The sequence below is a fragment of the Erpetoichthys calabaricus genome, chromosome 2, assembly GCF_900747795.2.
Source record: "Erpetoichthys calabaricus chromosome 2, fErpCal1.3, whole genome shotgun sequence".
In the NCBI taxonomy this organism is placed as follows: Eukaryota; Metazoa; Chordata; class Cladistia; order Polypteriformes; family Polypteridae; genus Erpetoichthys; species Erpetoichthys calabaricus.
Genome location: NC_041395.2, coordinates 214,066,675 through 214,090,890, shown reverse-complemented (window position 1 = coordinate 214,090,890; position 24,216 = coordinate 214,066,675). Strand labels below are relative to the sequence as shown.

At 36.1% G+C, this 24,216-nt stretch overlaps 1 protein-coding gene across 1 annotated transcript in view; it reads left to right on the top strand.

Annotated features, from left to right (window-relative positions):
• LOC114645537 (small conductance calcium-activated potassium channel protein 3-like) overlaps nucleotides 1-24,216 on the top strand; it is a 340,671-nt gene that overhangs the window by 296,102 nt on the left and 20,353 nt on the right. Inside the window, exons 5-6 of the mRNA XM_051923803.1 lie at nucleotides 15,970-16,080; nucleotides 22,054-22,181. Of these exons, the coding sequence (XP_051779763.1) occupies nucleotides 15,970-16,080; nucleotides 22,054-22,181 (239 nt within the window). The remainder of the gene's footprint in view (nucleotides 1-15,969; nucleotides 16,081-22,053; nucleotides 22,182-24,216) is intronic.

Below are 24,216 nucleotides of genomic sequence, written 5' to 3'. Positions count from 1 at the left end.
TTATGTATATATATGTTTATGTGTGTGCATATTATATATATAAAAGACAGCAACACTCATAACAATGACAACACAATTACATTGACAATCATGTTACGTTATTTTTAAAATGTTTCCTTTTTTTTTCATAACCTCTTTAACACATTACTTCTCCGCTGCGAAGCGCGGGTATTTTGCTAGTATATATATATATATATATATATATATATATATATATATATATATATATATATATATATACACAGTCACATATATATACAGTACATAAATATTTACATATCTACATATATACACATATATATACATATCTACATATATATATATATATATATATATATATATATATATATATATATATATATATATATCTAGACATACATACATAGATAGATTGACACATATATATATATATACATATCTACATATATATATATATGTAATTGTGTTGTCATTGTTATGAGTGTTGCTGTCATATATATATATATATATATATATATATATATATATATATAGCAAAATACCCGCGCTTCGCAGCGGAGAAGTAGTGTGTTAAAGAGGTTATGTAAACATATATATATACATATACATATATACATATATATACATATCTACATATACAGATATCTACATATAGCAAAATACCCGTGCTTCGCAGCGGAGAAGTAGTGTGTTAAAGAGGTTATGTAACCATATATATACATAAACATATATACATATATATACATATCTACATATACATATATATACATATACACATCCACATATACATATATATATACATATACAAATTTACATATCTACATATATATATAGATATAAATATTGACATACATATATACATACATACATTCACACACACACACACATATATATATATATATATATATATATATATATATATATATATATATATATATATATATATATATATATATATATACTGTATATATACATATCTACTTATTGGCTCCTGTATTTAGGATATAGCGGGTTGGATAATGGATGGATGGACATCTGTATGCATAGCCCTATTTGCCTGTTTTCGTATTTTTTCTTTCTTCAGTAATATTTCAGTAATCCCGGAGCTTGTCAGTTCAAATCCTGGTACTGACACCACTGTGTGACCCTGAGGAAGTCACTTCACCTGCCTGTGCTGCAAAAAAACAAAAGTAATGTAACAAATTGTACCTCAGATGTTCCAAGTTGCTGGAATAAAGGCATAAGTAAAATAGATAAATATGTATTATACACATAGGAACTATTCATTTATTTTCAGTTAAGTCATCTGCAGCAAACTTTTATAAATGAGGGTTTCTCATTTTTAGATAGTGCAAACTGTTTCTTCTTAATTGACGTTTTCTCTTGGAGAGGTTTTTTCATTTCATTGAAAATTAAAGCAGCAGCTGCCAAAATATGTAGCTTTCTTATTAATTTTTCAACATTGTGTAAAATAAATTTATAAAGTAACATAAAAGGTTTAAATACTGGTTATCCTTTTACACTAATATATTACTAAAGAGATACAAAAAAAGTAAAATGGATATGTTCTTTTTCTTTAAGGAGATTAAATATTACTGAAGAAAGAAAAAAAAAAATAAAACAGCCAAATGGGACTATGCATACGAACTTAAAAGGTTTAAATAAAACAGAAATATATATTTTATTTTTACTTGCTTAACTTGTAGAGGGTGTATCCTGTAGCAAAGCCCTAACTTTTTTCGTGAAAGCCCGTTTCAGTCAATAAGTCTTAAAAAAAGGTGTAAAGATATTGACAATAAGCTAAGCAAACCCAGGAAGACATGGAATCGTTTAAATCAAGTATCATTACATCTTCCTTTCTTAAAGAGAAGTAAGGCAGTACTTATAAGCTTACATATTTATATATAGACATACATACATATATATATATATCTATATCCGAAGCCGTGCAAGCACACTCTTGAGAATGCAACGTATAGTTGTACAGAAGAAAAGCAATCTTGCCTCAAATGAATGGCAACCTTTTGTAGGTCTATGAACTTAATTTAAACTTTAGGTTTACACGGTGCTTTCTTTCCGAAGTACCTGCACTCATGAATATGTCTGTATGTGTCAGTCGGTCAAATCCACGCGCTTCGCACCGGCGAAGTACCGCTTTTAAATTTTTATTAAGAAGAAAAGAAAACCTTTTTAAATTGAGGGAAAATATACTAATAACAGTTTGTTAAGGATCTGTTTTTTTGTGAAGCTGCCTTCACTCGAGTGATCAGTTCGACCTGACTTGCTGGCCAACTATAAGCGTTACCTGGTAGGTAACCACCCATACAATCAGATTGTGAATCAGACTACGAATGCCGTGAATGTAATTACCCCGATCTACATGTTGTCAAATAAACGAACCACACGCCGTGGCGCGGAATGTAATTACCCCGATCTACATGTTGTCAAATAAACGAACCACACGCCATGGCGCAATTTTAGGGGCTTTGCCTGTAGCGCTGACGTCCGAGGTTCGATTCCCATAAGGGAGTGAAGTGAGTGGCTGGTTACCTACCAGGTAAGGCTTATGGTTGGCCAGCAAGTAAGGTAACATCAGCCACGGTGCCTTCAGTTGTGAGAAGCAGATCATAGAATGATTGAAAATAGTTTACTGTCAAATAATGCAAAGAGTACGCGACATGTCTTTCCCCCTTATTCTTGGCTCATCAGGCGTACACACTCACTGCACTCGCTTACGGTAATCGAACCTCGGACGTCAGCGCTAGAGGGGCTTCGCAGCGGTGAAGTATTGCTTTTAAATTTTAATTAAGAAGAAAAGAAAACCTTTTTAAATTAAGTCTTAAAAAGAGGTGTAAAGATATTGACAATAAGCTACGCAAACCCCACCAAGAAATGCAATCGTTTAAATCAAGGCGCGAGTCGAAAAACACCATCCCATACTATTAGTTAACGATTAACACATTTCTATATGTATTGTAAGCATACAATACAACTGATAATATGTTGCGCTTATTTATCTGGTGTACCAACATTTTTGTGCATTTAACGTCTGAAATCTAACGTGGTTTGTGCCCTTCAGAATGAAAACAGTTTGCATTTACCTTTTTAGTAAAAGGCGAGCTTTTAAGCCTGAGAAATCACCCCATAAATGCACACGTTTAATTGCACATGTGTTAATATGTATGCTTACACAGTATTAAAAGACACTCAAAAATTAACGTCATTTACCTTCGTTCCCGCGTTTGACTCGTGCTGTAAATCTCTTCCTTGTTTTTAGTTCACGTGATTACGTAGAAGGCGTGATGACGCGATACGTGACTCCGCCTCCTCCATTAGAGTATATGGACAAAAAACAGGTTCCAGTTATGACCATTACGCGTAGAATTTTGAAATGAAACCTGCCTAACTTTTGTAAGTAAGCTGTAAGGAATGAGCCTGCTAAATTTCAGCCTTCCACCTACACGGGAAGTTCGAGAATTAGTGATGAGTCAGTCAGTCAGTCAGTCAGTTAGTCAGTCAGTCAGTCAGTGAGTCAGTGAGGGCTTTGCCTTTTATTAATATGTATAGATTATTTGGATATGGGGGAAAAATGCACTCAGAAAAACAAGATGTGGGTATGGGGAGACAATACAAACCCTAGACAGATATTAGACCAAGTTGTAGCCCATGCAGAGGAATGAAAAAATGTGTTGTCAGTTGTTTTACAGCTAATGACTTGCACACTTTTCTTGGAGAGAATTTATTTCCTTACAACATGCAGAACATCCCCAGAGGATAATCATTCATTTAAAGAATTTGTTTCAGTCACTTGGAATAGATTGTGTTTATCCAGATCTGTTCAATATGTTGTTCAGTGGTTTTATATCTGGATAAAATTATCAAATAAAAATCTGACAAAGCATAGCTGTGCATATGAAAATAGAGAAGCTTGTTTCTTTTTCATGGATGTTTCATTCTGATGGTGTTCTAGACTGTGTCCATTTCATCTAACTTGTCACAGGCCCCTTGTTGACAGAGTGCTTATGTTAATCTGTTTTTAGTGAACTTTTTTCATGGTTTACTTGACCGATGGAGTTGTCGCTACTGTAAGATTTAACTCTTACTCTAAACCACAGCGAGCCCCAAATAGAGTCAGAGTTCAAACTCAGGGCAGCCTGACTGATTTCTGCACTTTTCCTTTTAAGAGTGAACAACTGTGGATCCCATGTTATTGTTTGTTAGGGCATTCTTTTGTGTGAAATATTTGAAAGATGTTAGAACTACTGAAAAACAAGTAACATCTTTAAAACACTAAGCCATAACATTCCTGCCAAGGTAATTACTCAAAGTTGTCAGTCCAATAGTTTAACATGTCTTTGAGTTTCTAAACTATAAATACAGGCACAGAATAAACAGTTTTAAAATATGCAATCTGAGGATTTCAGTAGTCATAACATAACCCTAAATGTAGGCAGTTGCTTCCTGAGATTTAGAAATGCAAAAACTAATGATCTGAAATCCATTATACACATACTGTATAGCTTTGGGAACATTACAGAATACATACCCTTAAATTTACTGTAATACCATTTTAATCTATTAATCAACTTCGAACCCTTTTCTTTATCTATATATCTCTTCATTTAATTAGGTTTATTTAGTGTTTTAATATCGGACTCTTCCCCAGTTCCCAAGTTCCCTGCTTCTGTCTTTTAGGGCATTACCACTTTTGCTTTCCTGCTCTCATTCTTTTCAGCCTCATGTGTTGTCAACTCCTCGCTTTCTCTAGACCATCGTCAGCTCCTTACTTGCTTGCTCTCACTCTTTTCAACCTTTGGTGTTATCCACTACTTGACTAAGGTGTTTCAGTGAGAATATGGTGGACTGTGGTGTCAAATGCTGGGCTCAAGTCCAAGAGAACAAGAACAGATTTGTTGTTGGTGTCAGCATTAACCCACAAATTATTAATTACTCTAACAAACACAATTTGTGTTCTGTGATTTGGTATAAAACCTGAGTGAAAATTATCAAGAATAAAGATGAGCAAACTTTTTTTCTTTAAGTCAAAGGTCTGATAAAACTAAACATTAATCAGAATCAAACATCAATACAACGCAAGAAATTCAAATCCAAAAAGTATACTTCAGAAGTTTTGCATTTCTTTCTATTGCAAGACTTTCGCAAGTCACTTTATGTTGTAGTTATCTCAGAATATATCGTGTTAATATTTTCTTGCTACATCCTTGGATATGACTATTACCAGGCCATATGGACTTTGTCTAGGTCATGGCCCTCCATTTGCGGTTTTCCTGTGATCATCCCCACATCTCTAACTTTCACCTACATGGTAAGGCCAGAACAGTTATGTAAGTCACTTTGCCTCTTTGCTGGTGTACTTAAATATGAAAATGACCTTTAGTCTTAACTAAGTCTTTTAGTTTAATTTTCTTTTTTCAGAATACAGGTGTTTTTGGATATTTGCTATGCTCTTAATCTCTGCTTTGCCTAGTAATTTTCTGTGTATTGGATCATTTGAATTTTAACTATAATTTTCATTTTCTTCAAATTGTCCTTGTCTTTCTCCTGTTTCTTTTTTCTCCTCATCTTGTGTTCTTTCATTTTTAAATAAGGGGTCCTTATCTTGTAGCTGTCAGTGTTTCTAATCTGAATCATTCTTTAAAAAATTTTAATATCACGTTTGCCCTCCCAGGCATGGTTGAGTCCTCTATACTGTGAATGCCAAAGAGAAAATGAAGATGCATCATGGACATAGTAGATCTGAGTGTTCAGCCGTTTAATATCTATCTCTGAATTTTTTGTATTTTTGCAGAATTTGTTTAAAATTTTTGCTTATTTAAAAGAATATCTCTGTCAAGGTCTATCCAGATCACCTATTATTATATTTCTGCTTTTCTCACTTCCATTCCTAAAATGTCACAGTTAAAATACAAGTGAGAACTGAAGTGGCAATGTAGTGATTGGTTATTCTATTACATGAAATGTGATACATACAAATATCAGGAAAGTTTAGGCAGTGACTGGTTCAAAGTACGTGGCTCAATATGGTGAGTAGGGCTTCCTCCTTCACAGGGTCAAAAGTGCCAGAGGCCTGCATGTATGGTGACTTGTAAATCATTTTAATAAAGATGTCATAGTTATCTGCTTACTTCAGCAGCCACAAACATAACTATCATTGTGAGCCATTTGCCACCAATGAAAATATCACTTATTAAAATAAAATATAGTTTATTGTTATGGTAAATTTAACCACTAAATGAGCCTTTGTCAAAAAGATGTTGTTCTCAGGGTAGGGAGCAGGGAGAATTGCTGGCACATACCCTCTGTACATGAAAATCCCAAAGGGCTTCATTTGCCAAGCTATATCAGGAGTGTCATGTTGTGCCAGCTTTCCACTCAAATGAATGCCAGAGGAGATCCTGGGAAAATCTAGAAAAGAATTCACTTTAGGAGAGTTGGCTACACTTTCACCTCTCTGTTCATCTGTAAATAAGGCTGAGTCCTCTGTTAATGACTCTTTTTTTTGCAAAACTCCAGGGCCTTTTCCTGGCCAATTACCCTTAAATGCCTATTTGTTCCATACAAAAGGACTACAGTACCTTCATTTATTTATAATAGGCACAGGAAAAAAAAATAAAGTCCTTCTGTCTGTCACAACAATTGACTGTCAAAGGCCAATCATCTCTAACTAGATGTGTTTGTAAATTTCAAAATATTTTATCATGTTAACTCTTTTAGATTGTGGTCAATTTAAAGTATGATATCATTTGTAGAATTTCTCTTGTGTATTGGCTGCTTAAAAGAAATCATTACAAATCTTTAACTGGGTCATTCTTTTACTCTGCCCTCAACTCTTGTAGAAATTAAAACAGTCCTGTTATCTAATACTGGCTCTCACTTCACCTTTTCACGTCTTTACACTTGTCTCATATTGTCAATTAACTTCACTGATTCCTGTGTCCTTATGCTTCTAATTTAAGCTCTTGTAATGCACTTGGCTGAAGGTACTCCTGAAGCAGGCATACTGTCACAGGATATAGTAAATTGTGTCTAATTAAAAATAATCAAGGAAATAGGTAAAGTGGCATCAAGCCAGCTGCTACTACATTGGTCGAATCCCAAACACAAAATCCCTGCAGTAAGGTTATATATCTGAGGAATCTAGGTATTTTAATTTCTTGAATATGAACCATATGAACTATCTATGTATCTAACTATCCACCTTATTCAGCCACAAAATACAGACATACACACACACATACAGTCACACATACTGTATATCTATGTGTATGTATATCTCTCTATTATAAAAAGAGGCGAGACATGATTTTCTCAGAAAGACAGTTACACGTCCCACAAGATGAGGTACGGTACACATGCAGAGCAGGTTAGAGATAATGGAAGTACAAAAATTCAAAAGTCTCAAAAAAAGGATAGTAAAGATCGCATTAGCACAAACAAACAGAAATTATTACTCGGTGAAATGGCAGAACAGTGAAAAGAGATTGAATATATTGTTCGGGTTGAAACTTTAAGTCGGAGACTTGTAGATCACCTAATTCATGTTGCCAGCGAGAATTAAAAGATTCCAAAAACGTTGGCGCGGTATGAAGTCCCATGAGACAGAGACTTTTAACATGAGATTCTTTCAAGTCACGGCATTTAGAACCATTTTCAAACAAGACCACAGTCATCTAACCTCAGTCGTGTGAATGCTTTTGGCAGACACACTTCCTGCGCTCTCAGCTCTTATAAATTTTATCAGGTCAATAATTTTATACGATCTAGATGACACATCAATGACTAAGCAAAGAAGAAAGATCATGGACAAACATTCGAAAAAGTCATTTTATTCATTAGATAGAAAGAAACAATATTCACTCACAGGCAATTATACATTGCGTTGTCACAATGTAAGTCCAAACACAGAATCAAAATTCAATGCGATCTTAAAAGTTAATTCCAAATATTGTTTTTACTAAAGTTTTAAAGTAAATGTGAAAATAATGCATATGAAATAATTCCCATGAAAATAACAATCTCTTTAAATTGTATATCCAGTTAACCAAACCCGGGGGTGGGCAAGAGAAGCGAGCGGGGGCAGAGCCCCCTAGTATATATATGTATATACAGTATATGTGTGTGTGTGTGTGTGTGTGTGTGCACACCAATATATGCATATCTTGCACCAAAATAATTTCTGACTGGTGATTTGTTAAATCATTCATTTCCCAGTTAAATCATCAGAACTGACAGCTGAGAAAAATTTCTGTTACATTTTTGTTACAGTGCAACACGATAAGAAAATAAAAAGTCACACTTACACTAGCATGTCCCACTGCTCTAAAGAAGACTTTGACATGACCAATATTAACAAAAACTTATACATATTTTAAGAGTATCTCATAGGTGAGAAGCTGCAGCTGTGAGCCCAGGCAATTTTATTTCTGTTTCAGCTCTGAAATGTCTGGTAGTCTGAGCACTTTATCATTTATAGTTCTACATAATAATAATTCCAGTTTTTTTAATCTTCTGCCCCTAGGCTTTTGTTCAGCCTTGTTTTAATTAAATTTCAGTTTTAAGTCTTTGTCACATGACCTTCTTAAATGGACTCCATCAGGAGTCATATTGCAGCATGGGCTGTTTCCTTTTCCTTCAGTTTCTTTGTCTGTGTACATCCCTTGGGTGGCATGAGAGTGCTATGTTTAGTGCTGCAGCTTTTCAGCTGCAGGGTCTTGGGTTCCTGTCTGTGAGCGCTGTTAATCTACCCAGTGAGATTTTATTTAGTGCACATGTTTCCTCCCACATCCCAAAGATCAGTGACTTTAATTTGGTCCAATGTCTATGATTGCTTCTTCAGTGGATGGTTATTTAATCCGGTGTCCAGTTCAAGGTTGGTGTCTGATTTGTGCCTGTAGTTCTAGGATACATTCTGGCTCCCCCGAAACAATTTTTCGAAAAGGAGATTTGGAAAATGATTGGATGTCTGTCTCTCCACAGTTGTCTTATATTTCCTAATTTTCCTAATTATTTGCCAATTCTTTGTTTATTTTTCTACTGTAATATACTTAAAATGATTTTGTTCTGCCCCTTTACCTCCTCTGGCTATTATTTTTAGCTTCCTTGCTCTTCATTGCTGATTCTAATCTCCACTCTGCTTGTCTTTATTCCCTTTATCAAAAAGATGTATTGATCAACAGAGAGAGTGGTGGTATTAGTAGATCACAGAAACATAAATCTTTTTAAGGTGTTCCTGAAGCAGTGATCCATGAAAGTAGGGCTCATCTTGTGTTCTATGAAAAAGACTGAGTTTTTGATTTATTGGCATAGTTGAAAGAAGATCAAAAATTGATGAATGGCAAGAGGCACTATCATATATCATGAATGTCTTGTATATTTAAAGTGCACTGTTTCACAATAATGAAACTGTAACAAATCTCTTGTAAAATGACATGCCTCTGCAAAAGGAGAGGGAGGAGTAGGAGATACTGGATATTGAGTGTGGTTTGGAAAAGCTTTAAGCTGTACAGTAAACAGTTATTGTTCTTTAAGTATGAAACTAATTTTAATACTGTCCATCTTTACCATGTATCATGATTTTGGTCTACAAATTATGCACTGTACTTGTCTACATGTGTTTCCTCCAGTAGCTCTTATTTCTTCCCACAACTGGAAAAATTAAAATGTGTACTTACTTAGAGACAGTAAATTGACCTGAAGAGAGTGTGCACATTTTTGAGTGACAGTATACCTTAAACTAGACAGCTATGAAATACTAGGTTCTTCCCGAAGTTCAAAAAAGTATCAATAATGGGAAATTAAGGATGTAGTAGTTAGCTGTGCAATCTTACAATTCCACTTCCTTTTGACATCCCAAAGATGTGCCTGTTACTTTGATTAGCAGAGGTGGGCAGTAATGCATTACTTTTACTCCACCATTTGTACTTACTGTAAATACATTTCTGGAAAGATTTTACTTTTCAGAGAAGTTTTTTTGGTAATTATTATTTTTACTTGAAAAAAAGTACATTATTAAAGAGAAACAATGTACTTTTACTTTGTTCATCTCCATCAGCCTTGTTAATGCGTCATTTGAATTTGTTACTTTTAATGTTTTAGCTGCTTAACATTTCTTCTACTGCCAAGAACTAGTGACAGCTCCTTGTCATCGGCTGTCTTATTCTTTGGATGTCATTGGCCATTTTTACCTGTCAGTCAGCTTTTCCTTCTGTTGCCTATAGTCAATAGCGAAGCCTCTTCACTTTCGGATGATTTATTCTGTAGAATTTATTGATCACAAATGTCCTGCTAGTCGTTAGCTAGTGGTAACATTTCAACGAACTTTAAACAAAAGCAACTCAAAACTTGTGATCTGTTTTTCTGGAGGATGTAGATAAGTACTTAGAAAAGCAGAGTAATAGAGGATTATATAGTATTAAATAATGTAGCTATGAAATTAGAGTAAAAATGATCACTGAATTTTCTACTGAGTTATTTCACAAAAATATTGCCTGCCTGCTGCCAGTAGCATCATGTATGCATGTTTTTGATTTCCAGTGACTGAGAAAAATTAAGCAGACATGTGTCATCTAACCAATTGATGTAATATATGTACATTTAATTTTAATCTGGTTATTTAGTACATATGGCTTAATGTGGTCAGAGTGATGGCTTAAAGCTAGTGTTCCTAGCTCACAATACAAGGAGCTCAGGTTTGACTAGTATCCTGGTCAGGGTGTATAAGGAGTTTTTACATTCACAGCAAGTATGTGTAGTCTGATTAGCAGGTGTCATTAAACATTCTCAATTACCAATGAACGTTTATTCATATCTGATGGAGTAAATTATCTTTCCAGTGCAGGGGTACAACGGCCAACGGTGGTGGATGGTGCACCAGTCCTCCTAGAATGTTATCTCATGCCCTACAAGTACCTTCAGTGCCTTTCCTCTACATCTGTCCGAACCTGTCTTGACTGACACTCCCTCTCTCATGCATAAAGCCTCCTTCTCAAACTCTGCTATTATTCTTGAGGCACCTTGTTCGCCTCTTTCTGCTTTTATACTTCCCGTCTTTGAAGGCAACTCTCAGCAAGCCTCCTATGCCTTTATTGCAGTAGCGGCTGGTGTTCTCTCAAACAAGGGAAGCACAATTTAGGCCTACATCATAAAATTAGTCAATTATTGCATCATGTTATTTATATGTACATTATGCCCTTGGCTTTTGTAGAAAATGGTCTGTGACCCTGTCATACCAATTGGGAGTCAGAGACTTGACCAGTTTCCTCTCAATGGCTAGCAGAGCAAGGCTGCTTAAACAGTTTTAGCCAATTGTGTTGTGGCTGTACAACTTCACTCATTTTAAGCGGGAGAGACGCCTCTCTGCACTTGCTGATATAGCTGTAATTGTTGCCGCTAAAGCCAATATTTTGTATAGCTGAGGCATTGCACTATCCATCTGCATGTCTGTAAAAAACACCAAGAAATCACATAGCTTACCCCTGTTGCCTTCTCAGGAAACACCTGTCTCATTTAATCAAATTTCCCTAGATTGATTAGTTCTGGGAAACGCATACTTTCTAAATTTAAAAAACGCTGAGAAATCTACTCCATAAGATTGTCCTGGATGGCCATGTACATTGTAACGCACCTGGGGATCCTACCACTGTGACAGATACCAACGCTTACACTTAGGCTCATTCTGAGTGTCTGATGTAAGACTCACCACTTTTGCAAAAACAGCTTTGAAAGCCTCCTCTGACCTCATCTCCTTTGCAAAAGCAAGGATACTCTTAATCCATAGCCCTCTGCTGCACAATGTCAAAGACCAGTTTCTGAGATTTGTTCATATGTATTCAACATGAAAACAAACTCAAAATCCTTAGCAAGCCTTTGGCAGCATTGAGTGTCCACATCTACTATGGTCTCATCTTCGATAATCTCATCAAAAGTCTGCAGGTGCCCATCATAGTGGTTCACCACAGAGCTCACTATTTGTGATGTAAAGTTCCACTGAGTAGAAGCGTTTCTGTGCAACCTTGAACACCCTGCAGACTCAAGAAAAGACGTCTTCTTGGTAGATTTAGAAAAATATTTGGCAAACCCAGAGAGAGACACAAAACCATTCTGGATTCAGACAGGCATTTTGCTCCCTGAAACAACACCAGGTTTGGTCTGTGTGCATAGCAGTGTACAAACATTGCACTGGGGAGCCATGGCAGCAGCCCCATCATAGGTTTGATCCACAAGTTTTTCTTTGTAATTATAGCCCTGCATATTTTCATTTAAAACATCAAAGACAGACTGGGCATCTCACCCCCCTGAAATATCAAAAAAGCCAACAAATCACTTCTGAATTTGACCTGCAGCATCGACATATCAAACTATTACAAACAGTTGTGTATGACATGAAATGTCAGTTTTCTCATCTAGTTGCTGGCAAAAAGGGAGCCGTTTGAACTTGACCTTTGATTTCATCATCAACAGTGGCATCAATAGCAGAAATCAAATCATTTTGAATGGAATGGGACATGCCAAAAAAACACAGAAGATGACTGGAAGTGTGAGGCCAAGAAAGAATCATATTTGGATAATGTTTCAGTGAATTCTCGGTAATTCACCTTGTTAGCAGATTCACTACCCTCATCATGCCCTCTTAACGGCAGTTCTTGATGACCAATCAGTGAAGTTAAGAAAAGGCCCTGTTTTTTTTACTGTTTCATTGTGTTTTGCCACTTGAATGTGAATACCGTCATGAATTGCATGTTCTACTCTGACCCTACAAAGGCAACTTAACTGTGCACATGAACTCACATGTTTATTGCTTTTCTCATGTCTTTTGTATGCCTTGTCAAAGTTAGCCAGATCCCCAAATCCCAGTTTTGACCAAACAACCAGAGATGGCTTCACTAACAGGCATGGCCAACAGTACATTCTATTTGTCACAGTACTTCAAGTCAACCAGCTCAACTTGTCATATTAAGAGAGTTGAAAAGACAGGTTATTTTCCCTTGACTTTTGAAGCAAATCAATCCTGGGCATTCATCTGACCTGTTGTTTAATTCTGAGTTTATCCTCATAATGAAGATTATCAAAATGGCTTTGCAAAAATCATGGCAACAATATTTGCATTGTCTGCCATTATGCACAGCTAGCTAGTTGGTTGGCTTAGTGTCAGCCCCCACAACTTAGTTTGAAATAAATGAACGAACATTATTAAATTAAACAAAGAGCAAACTCAAGAATGCTATATGTATGTTTTTATTTACAGTAGGATATGTACAAATAAAAATAGTGGGCTATATCACCAGCAAATAACAGACTATGAGCGGCAGCTTGTCTCACAACTTCACTGAACTTGAAATGCTAAAACTGCTGCCTGTCAAACAGAGGTCCAGCCACTTTGACAGTTCCTCCAATCATCATGCAGCAGCCCAGCTTCCTGGCAAACCCACTGCCACATTTACTACCAGAAACACTGAGCTTCCCTAGAAATGAGGGTTTGAAGCATTTGTCCAATATACGTCTAGCTTTTTTGCACTAAAGAAAAGCATATTCTAGAATGCCATTGAAGTCCAGTGAAGCTGCACTTCAATGGCTTTAATGGATCGTACTGCCACAGGAATGTATGAGAAAAACAAAAAATCACATTAGACGACCTACAAGAAATATTGCTGATTCTGAATGAATTAGCCATGAAGCTCAACACATTCTAGCACACTCCTTTTAATAGAAATGTAAATACAACTGTACATTTTTTTTCATGAAATTTTAGACGATCGGAGCTTCCCTTGTAGTCTCAGAGCAGTTGCCTCTGCTTTACTGCTCCTTGTGTGTCTCCACTTTCAAGTGCATTACCAGTCCCAAACTGACCAATCCCACCAAAGCCAATAAGATTTCTCTGAGAGACTGAACACACACATGGACCCTAGTATTTTATTATATAGTAGAAGATTAGTAATTATTTAATAAGTAATTCGTAAGTGATTAGTAGTGGTTAGTGGTTCATAAAGTAAAATAACTTCATACTTCTTGTGATAATAGAAGACATATGAGGTAAGAATACTACAAATATCTATAAATATTTAGCTAGACTGGAGCATGTTGTACTCTGTTATTTAGCTTAAGAAGGTAATATTCAGAAGTAGAAATTTACAATGAAAATAGAATTGTCATGCCACCTCCCCAATAATTAAGATCAATGTCTTTTTACAACGTACTGCATGCAATTGTTATTTTCTTAGAATGTAGTATTTTGTAGTATAACATAAAAATTCCATTCTCGTTCTCAACTGTTTAAGAGCAGTGTTACAGTCAATATTAATGACCATTATAAGTCGCATTTCCATGACATGCCCAAATTCATTCCATGTGACAGTATCCATTCAGGGCATACCCTGCTTCCCTTTTCCATACACAATTACAAAGTCAAACAGAATTGGTACAAAGTTATATTTCAATATAAACCCTTGGAGGAGGACTGACAAACCTTGGGTTTGAAAAAAAAGTTTCATTCTTTTGACCTATGGGCACAGTAGCATTTTTCAAAGTCAGTGTCTATAACCCATTATACATTATATGGCTAAGATTTTTATTACTTAAATCTATCTATCTATCTATCTATCTATCTATCTATCTATCTATCTATCTATCTATCTATCTATCTATCTATCTATCTATCTATCTATCTATCTATCTATCTATCTATCTATCTATCTATCTATCTACTTTCCCAAGCTGATTTTAACATTGACCTAAAGCAAAATAAATACCTCATTGATTTACAGTTCACTTAACAATGTATTGAATGTTGATATTAATTTTCAAAAAAGCCTAACATTCTCAATCCTACTTAATTCATTTCAGGGTTGTAGGGAGACAGAACTTGACCCATCAGCTCAAAGCAAAAATTTCTCATATACACACATGCAGGACCAGTTTGAAACCCCCAGCACATTTTTTGGAATATGTGAGGAAAACCTGAATACCCAAAGAAAATCCTGTGCAAAAGTCCCCCTGTACAATGAGGGAATGTCAGATTCAAATATAGAATACCAGATCCATAAGGCAGAAGTGCTATCATTGTTCCACTCTTTCCTCAGAAAAGCAAATTTTCTTAAAAATTTTTTTTGAATGCCACAGATTGTAACAATTAAGAACCTGCTTCTAGTCAGGGTTAGCCGATTATATTGTCTTCAATGTGGGGAAAAAAAGACGGTGCAACCTGAAACGTTCATCGGTTGCAGATACTATGCTCTTAATGAAAGCTGTGCATTGCTGATTTCTTACTTTCTACATTTTAAAATGTTAACACTCACTTTACAAGGACTACAGCCTTCTTCTTTTTCCTCTTCATCTTATCATACTTCTATTGATCAACTTTCTCCGTACAGCTTGGTCTTGCATTTACTCGCCAGTCAAACCCCTTTTCCTTCAAATCTTCTTGTACTTTATCCATCCACCTTTGCGTTGGCCTTCCTCATTTTCTCTTCCCCTGTACTTCCATTCCCATCAATCTTTTGCCCACATAGCCATTGTCTCTCCTCGTCACATGTCCATGCCACTTCAACCTATTTTTTTTGCATATCTCTATTTGAGATATCTCTCCCACTTTTGTTGTACCTCTTATTGCCTCATAGCAGTCAAATGATGCACTGAGTTGTGAGTACAGTATATAGTATTGAAGATAAGTATTGACATTGAGCAGGTTTCTCTGGTGACACACAAGGTAAGTCCAGCTTACTAAAGTACAGCTTTTCACATAAGCCAGACGCATTTAAAAAGATTGTGGGATACTTGCATAGGTCCTGGTAAACGTTACAATATGACTATATGTTTAAAAGGGTGAAGTTTCATTTTAAAAGATGGCATAGCTGCTAGACCAGACTACCACTATTACCCTTGTATTACTGCCATCAGATTATGGCTTTTTGTCTTTTTCAAGGCTAGTTTGCTCATCTTTTGCATTTTTGCTTTCTCCTTTTATTTGTCTTGAAGGGTGCTGGATGCACTGCTCTTGTGGTTGCAGTTGTTGCCAGAAAACTTGAGCTCACAAAAGCTGAAAAACATGTACATAACTTCATGATGGACACCCAACTCACCAAACGGGTAAGGGGATACTATTATATTTTTTTAGCATCATCTACAAAATTTATGCTTATCACTGACATAAGTAGCAAGCTGATATGAATAAATATAATAAGAAGAACAGTATTTTAAAGTGACAGATACCAAGGTATGAGCTCTATAAATAGGAAATAAACAGCTGAGTATACTAACTACTGTATAAAACAGAACATTAGGAGTAAACTGCCCATTCGACCCCCCCCCCCCCCCCCCCCCCCCCCGAGTCCATTTTGATCAGTCCAAATTATGGTCTCCTTGTCTTTTTTACTTCTAAAGGTGTTATTTGGTCTGTTTACTCTCTTTTGAGTACTTAAAATCTGGAAAAAAAACATTTGAATGCCTCAAAGGGATTTGGGAGATCCTGGAGATATTTCGTATGAGCACATTGTTTATATCAAAAGTATAAATCATAGAGGCGTTTTTGATTTCTTTTGAGGCTGGTGCAGTGCTAAATTTGACATACCGTGACAGGAAGTTAATCAATTCAGCACAGTGTATCATTTAACCTCATTACTAATAGTTTTGTGGGTAGCAACAAAAATGCTTATTGGCAGTATTGCTCTTCTTTATTAAAATAAATACTGGCAATTTGGGAGAAGTGAACACAGATTTGACATAAAGTTTAGAAGAAGAAGTGATTTCATATAGTCACACTGTACAACAGTAATCCAGTAGTGCAGGGGATTAGCTTTCTTGCCTATCACAAACGCTCAGAGCTAAGTGATTACTAGATATGGAGGTTGGATGATCTCCAGCAAGAGATTTATAAACTGAAAATTGAATTACACAACAAGCACAGGTTCAGGCCCCTTTTCGAGTCATTTAGTATCATCATGTTGTTATTTAGTGTTTTACAAAGAGTGAATGATTCATTGAATATGCAGTATGTGGTAGAACAAAATGTAATAATGATGTAAGACAAAGTCAGACAGCTGACACCCTTTGGAGAACGATGACGATCTTCTTTCTCTCTGTTTGTACGGCTATTAGCCCCACGCCATACTCCTCTGTAGTATCTGGACTTACATTTGTTTTCACAAAAGCTTTTTAGCCCTGTGCAATTCCTTATTTGTTTGTGGTAAAAATGTGTCCCTTCATGCAGTATACCAGAGAGAACAAAACATGCTGATATCCTTGCTAATAAGTTATAAATGACCATTCTCTGGAGGAAACAGTGAGGTGTTTTGCAAGTAAAGTTATTAGAGAGGAACCACGTCACTCCTGTTATATAATTCATCTTTTTTCTACCAGGACATTTTTGAAACTTAATCAGAGGTGCTCTTTGGCAGGTAATATATGATTCTTCATAAACCATGATTTTCCTACAAAACTGCACTTCTATTTGGATTTGAAACAATTATAATCACATAATAACAATCCATCTCTTTATACAGAAAACTATAAGAAAATACACTTTGGATATATTCCATAATACAAGATGTGAATATGTAAGAGCAAAGACAGGCTAAGTGCTGTTTCAAGGTTCTGCACTATTCCATCACTGAACTTGACTCTTTGACTTTGATTTTACAGTCCACTGGACCACACAATAAGTTAAATCTATATTTTGAATAGGCAATGCAATGACTAATTGTTAATCAAGTATTCTTGAAGAGAATGTGAAGACAAATGTACTTAAGCCATAAACATGAAAATGTGGCTAGCATGGTTCTGCTGTAATATTCACTACCCTTAAATGAAATACCATAATTAATATTTTACTTTTTAAAATTGTATTTTGCATTCAGGCTCTTTAAAGCATTTTTGTAGTAGAGAAATACAATGGCCAGTCAGAATGAGACATTGGCAACACTGAAAGATAACTATTAACAGAAATTAAGTGTACATTGTTTACTTTCACAATAAAGGTAGAAGTCTACAAGCAAGATAAGGGGAACAGTGACTTTTAATAGTGATAATGGTGGGACAGGCTGATATGCAATATGTAAGAAGAATATCTGTAGACAGACTCTGTACGGCTGTCAAAACAGATTTTTTGATAAAAAGGACCAAAATTAAATATTTAATTAATTTAAACATTACAAATATCTAATACATTTAATTTGTGATATGTTTCAGGATAGTTACTTAAAATGGTAACTACAAAGGAAATTCTCTGGTAGATTCACAGATGGCACATGGCCTCTTGTGGTGAATTTAGGGATCACAACTTTGTCTGAATGCTAATACTGTGTTCTATTTTTAAGATTCTTAGTCTAAACTGACATTTAGGAGAAAATAAAAAAAATATATATATAGTAAATATTTTTAAATTTTACTCTTCAGTCAGAGATGATCTGTCTGTAAATTTTTCATAGGTCATTGACTCTAGTCTCTCCTAGTCTCTCCTAAATTTGATGCTAATTGTTTTATGACCCTACTGAGTTACCATTCCAAAGATAATCAGTATATATTTATTTTAATTTACCTGATAAAATAAAGCACAGAGATATAAATTAAATTATATATACACTACCGGACAAAAGTTTTAGAACACTTCAATTTTTCTAGTTTTTCTTCAAATGTAATAAGTTGAAATGTGATGATGAATGACCTAAAATGGTGAAAAGGTAAGCAGTAAACTGCCAGATGTTTAAATTTAAAGTTTAGGTGAACAAAAACTGAAAAAAGGAAATATTAGAATATACAAACGGGCCTTCTTCAAGGAATAACTAATAGAATATAGCCTATAGATGTTATGCAGCAATTAAAATAAATTAATTCTTGCAAGTTGAAGCAAACAAATTGCACATGTGTCCCAACTTCTGTTGATTACTTTAAAACCCTTTGTCTGTTTTAAAGGAGATTTGGGACAGTCTGTTACTACACCCTCTTAAGTACTACCTGGACAATATCCATCCATCCATCCATTTGCCAACCCGCTGAATCCGAACACAGGGTCACGGGGGTCTGCTGGAGCCAATCCCAGCCAACACAGGGCACAAGGCAGGGAACCAATCCCGGGCAGGGTGCCAACCCACCACAGGACACACACAAACACACCCACTCACCAAGCACACACTAGGGCCAATTGAGAATCGCCAATCCACCTAACCTGCATGTCTTTGGACTGTGGGAGGAAACCGGAGCGCCCGGAGGAAACCCACGCAGACACGGGGAGAACATGCAAACTCCACGCAGGGAGGACCCGGGAAGTGAACCCAGGTCCCCAGATCTCCCAACTGCGAGGCAGCAGCGCTACCCACTGCGCCACCGTGCTGCCCTACCTGGACAATATTCTAGTGATAATGACAAAAAAAAACATCAATTAACAAATGAAATGAGACAGAGCGTTATTACCCAGAGAAGTGTAGGCCTTTCATTTAGAGAATTTGACAAAAAAGAAAATTATAAAGTGTTAGTGAGTTTGGTGTTCTACACAATCCGAAGGCACTTGGGAAATGGAAGAAACTCTGATATATATATATATATATATATATATATTGTGACAGATTTAGGGTCCCCGTGACCCCATGAACCCTCAGATCACACGTCAGACACCAGATAAAAGTCCAAAATGTTATTTATTATAATAATAAATGTGCACAAAGCACCCTCCACTCCACAATACTCAAATAAATCAATAATCACTACAATAATCAATCCTCCACTCTCCCAGATGCATTGCCACCCTTCCACCCAGCTCAGCTCAGCGTCTAGGACTTCCCATCGTCCTTTTATATTCCCTGACTCGGAAGTGGTTCCAACCCTACAGTCCATGTGATTCCTTATCACTTCCGGGTCAGATAAAAAGTCCTTTTCTTCATCCCGGAAGCACGTCATTTCCTTTGTCGTCTTGCCTACGACGTACTTCCGGGTTATAGGGCACAAACAACTCTCTGGGCCTCCCTGCAGCGTCATCTGTTGGCCCCTGTGGTATTCAGCAGGGCTGTAAAGGAAAACTCCATCGTCCATGATTCCCTGCTGGTATTCGGGGCACTTCCATGCCGCAGGGAGAGCTCCATCTGGCGGCCTGGGAGTGTTGGCCGGGATGACAGGCCGGCCATATCCCACAATATACAGTATATTTGTAAAATCAATAATCCATTCATCCTTGAAATCAGACAGCCAGCCCATTACAGAGCACACTCATATCCATAACATCCCTCCCTCAAATAATTTAAAATAATCAACCTGCACATTTTTGGGAAATGGGGGGAAAATTGAGTACCATAATAAACACTGGTGATTACCAGGGGAATTAACAAACTTGAACAAGCTGGGCCACCTACTCCCAACTGGGAAATGATACACTGGAGGTTCATTCAAAAAGCAAAGGGCAACAGAGCATTGAACAAAGTAAAGTGTTATATAAAACAGACAAGGACAAATTTTGTCCTGCTGCCCACTAGATGTAGTTATTTAAGATTTTCTCCATCTTTCAGGAGGGATGGCTTCCTCACTATCTCCCTTTTCAATACATTTTAAAAGTAATTTGTCTCACCTCTTATTCTTTCTCCTCACTCACTCGCACTCTCTCTGTCTGTACCACTGAACTTTGTCCTTTCTCATAGCGAGCATCTGCCCAACCAACCTCCTAAATGCAGGTTGATTTTTGAGTATCTCAAGATAAATGTACCTTTCCAACCTCATTTACAATTAAGTACAATTCCAATGCAGGCAGCTGGCCAGCCATCTCTTTCTTATAGAGCATGTCAGTCTAGTGCACTTTTCTTAGTCTCCAGTCAGTCCTTCAGAGCCTCATTCTGTCTGCTACAGATTCAGCAACAATTCAGCTACTTCTTGCTGGCCTGGCCCCTGGGTCAGTCTTCCAGACTTCTGCTTAGGGCACAAATATATCCCTATCTGAGGTGTTCTGGAGAATTTCTTTGCTCAATACACTCGCTCATGTACTGACATTCAGTTATAGCAGGTCCATTTAGAATTGCTAAGCAACCTAACATGCATGTCTTCAGGATGTGGGAGTTCCCAGGGAATATCACACAAATACATGGTTAGCAAGAGTACTTCGCAGTGACATCTATATTAGTATACTGTATGTATTACAATATGTAGTATTATGTATCCAAGTTCTCTGACACAATTTTGTGGCAAGTCCAAGGGTTACATCATAAATATAACATAACAAAACAAACCAATCCCAATAGCATCAGATCCCACAGTTATATTATATTATATTATATTATATTATATTATATTATATTATATTATATTATATTATATTATATTATATTATATACACTATTAAAAAGGTACTACATAGAAATTGGTTTTCTTTCAGTGTGAACTTACATATTTCCTTTATGTTTTAGATTTATTCCTGGTCCTCTGATTTTCTTCCAGAGCCCAAAACCTTGCTGCTAGGTTGATTATTAACCCAACATAACTGAATTTAGGTGTGTGTGCACTGCAGTGGACTGGCTTTGACTCCTCTCGCTCAGCACTAGTAAGAAGCAGATTCAGAAAAGGATGACATAATAATTTTAAGGAAAAATATGCAATTGTATCAGGTCCTAAAACTGCAAAAATTAGCCACAGAACTGCAACAAGTAGATAAAGCGTGACAAATTAGTAACAGTCCAGACAAATCAGGCTATGTTGGATAATGGAAGGCTTGTTCTTTTTTTTTCTTCCTATTTTAACGCTGTCATCTGTATCCAAGATCCATATTTCACTTTTTTTATGTCAGAGATTTAAGTGCTATTAAAACCTGGCTTACAGTAACAGTGGAACAAAAAAACAAAATAGGTTTACAACATTTGCATGTGTTCTTGAATTAGTTATGTATAAAAATGTGATTACATTAGCTGGATCTATTGCAAAATGCTCAGTGTTTTCTTAATAATAAATTAATTCTATGATGCAATTTTTATTTTTTCTTCCACATTTTATTAAACATCTATAATATGAATATTTCTCATAAGATAACAGACTTTAATTTCCTTGGCTTTGATTCTGCCAGTTTTTTTGATATTGTGACATTTTTAATTGCAGATAAAAAATGCAGCAGCTAATGTGCTTCGAGAAACATGGCTCATCTATAAGCACACAAAGCTGATCAAGAAGATCGATCATGCCAAAGTCAGGAAACATCAAAGGAAATTTCTGCAAGCCATCCACCAGTAAATATCACTACTTGCATAATGAAAATGTACTGTGAAATGTATTATTTTAGACATAATATATATCCAAAGGGAAATACACAACATTACATGTAATATTTCAAAGTAAACGATAACACCTGATGCTGTAGCTCTCTAGCTGAGTATTCAAAGGCATTCATAATTCCAACACTACATTCATGTTATTCTTAAAATTTGGATCTACACTGAACCTGCCTAATAAGAACTTTAGGGTGAGCAGAACCTTTTCTATAGCATGTGGCTGGAACCAGCCCTAGATATGAGTACATAACAATGTGCATTAATACATACGACAACAGGTTTAGAGTCTCCAAAAAACTTAACACACAGACTTTTAGGATTAGGAGTACAAATGGGAGTACCCAGATAAAATCCTTCACAGACCTAAGCAGAACAATCAGATTTAACAGAGGTAATGTCTGTACTAGGATTGCAATACAATTCCAGAAAAATTTAAATAGTATGGCTAACCACTGCATCATTCTGTTAAATCCATTTATAGAATCAGCACGTTGGTGTTGGGGGTTTGTATTCTGGGAGACATGGAGGCTATAGTGGCAGTATTTTTTACAAGCAAGGAAACAGGCATTATATGGGATGACAGTTAATCACAAAGCACATTCATGGTCATACCCTCACTTACTCACACTGGTCCAATTTAGAGCCTCCAACCTAACACTTATATCTTTGGGATATGAGGAGAAAACCGGACCAAACCAAAACAACACACTGTCATAAAAACATTTCATAGACAATGTCAATATAAGGATTTGCTTCAATTTTCTGAAGCTCTGAGATGATAGGATTAAGTGTTGCACTACTCATTTTAATATATGAACAACTAAATAAACAACTAAGAAAATTTATAGCATCATGCAGGATCAAACTAAATTTAAAGGGTATATATTGTACTCTGCAAACATGTTACAAATCCACGTTATGGGCCTTGTTCAGCTCAACACTCTATCCCAAGCACTGTGCCAACTTCCCCACGAACAAAGCCCCTTCCCACATGTATCTGCCTAGTAGGTAAAGTTTCTTTTTGTGCTAATTTTTTGGATGTCAGGGTGATACATTAGACTGCTATTTTAATTTCACTAATAAACCAGTCATGAAAAGTAATGAAAATGGAATCATGGAATACTATCCACCAGTGACATTTTTGACTTAGTATCAGAAGGGGCACAGCTATCCTGAGAAGCCAGCCATTAAAGAAGTTGTGAAGAGGGTGTGTATGGGTGAGAGAGCAAGAGTGACAGTGAGGGAGGAAGAGATATGATCAAGCACTAAAATAGAGAGATCCGCACCTCTCATTAAATCCATTACATTAAATATGTGGCTGCTAGAAAGAGATAGGAAGCACCCTGGCTTGAATTGACTCACAGAGACAAGGGAAAGTGATGGTGGATTCTTTTGAAAAGAAGACAAAAAAATCAGAATAGGATGTTTTCTGAGATTCTATCAGTTAGTCATTTTTTCCTATTAAACCACTCCTGGCTGTCTTTTTTTTAATGATTTCTATTTTGGATGATTACTATTTTTTCTGGCCCTTGCAGTCCTAAACATTTAATTTCCAAATTGTGTTCAATGAACAAAGTGCTAAATCAAATTGTACTTAAGTAATCAAAGTGATTTATGATAATGTTGATGATGGCTATTCCAATGCAGTGAGATGTATAAGTTCACACTGCCTTTAAATTGCATCACATAAAATGTAAACAATGGTCACTCAAAAGGGCTCTATGTGCAAAGGTGTGCCGGAAATCAAATGACCCATCCAGCTGAAAAACGGCAGGCACCAGGTACAAAGAAAATTTCTCAAACTCCAAAAAAGAAATGTTTTTCTTCATAGGAAATTACATTAAGCATATTGTGGAAACTGACAACAAAAATATTTACGGCAATATTTTTACCATACCTAATATTATTGAGTCAACTTATTTAAATCTTGCAAAACAGCACCATCTGCTGGGAATGAGGGGCAGTGCCCCACAGACCTTTAATGAACCGATGC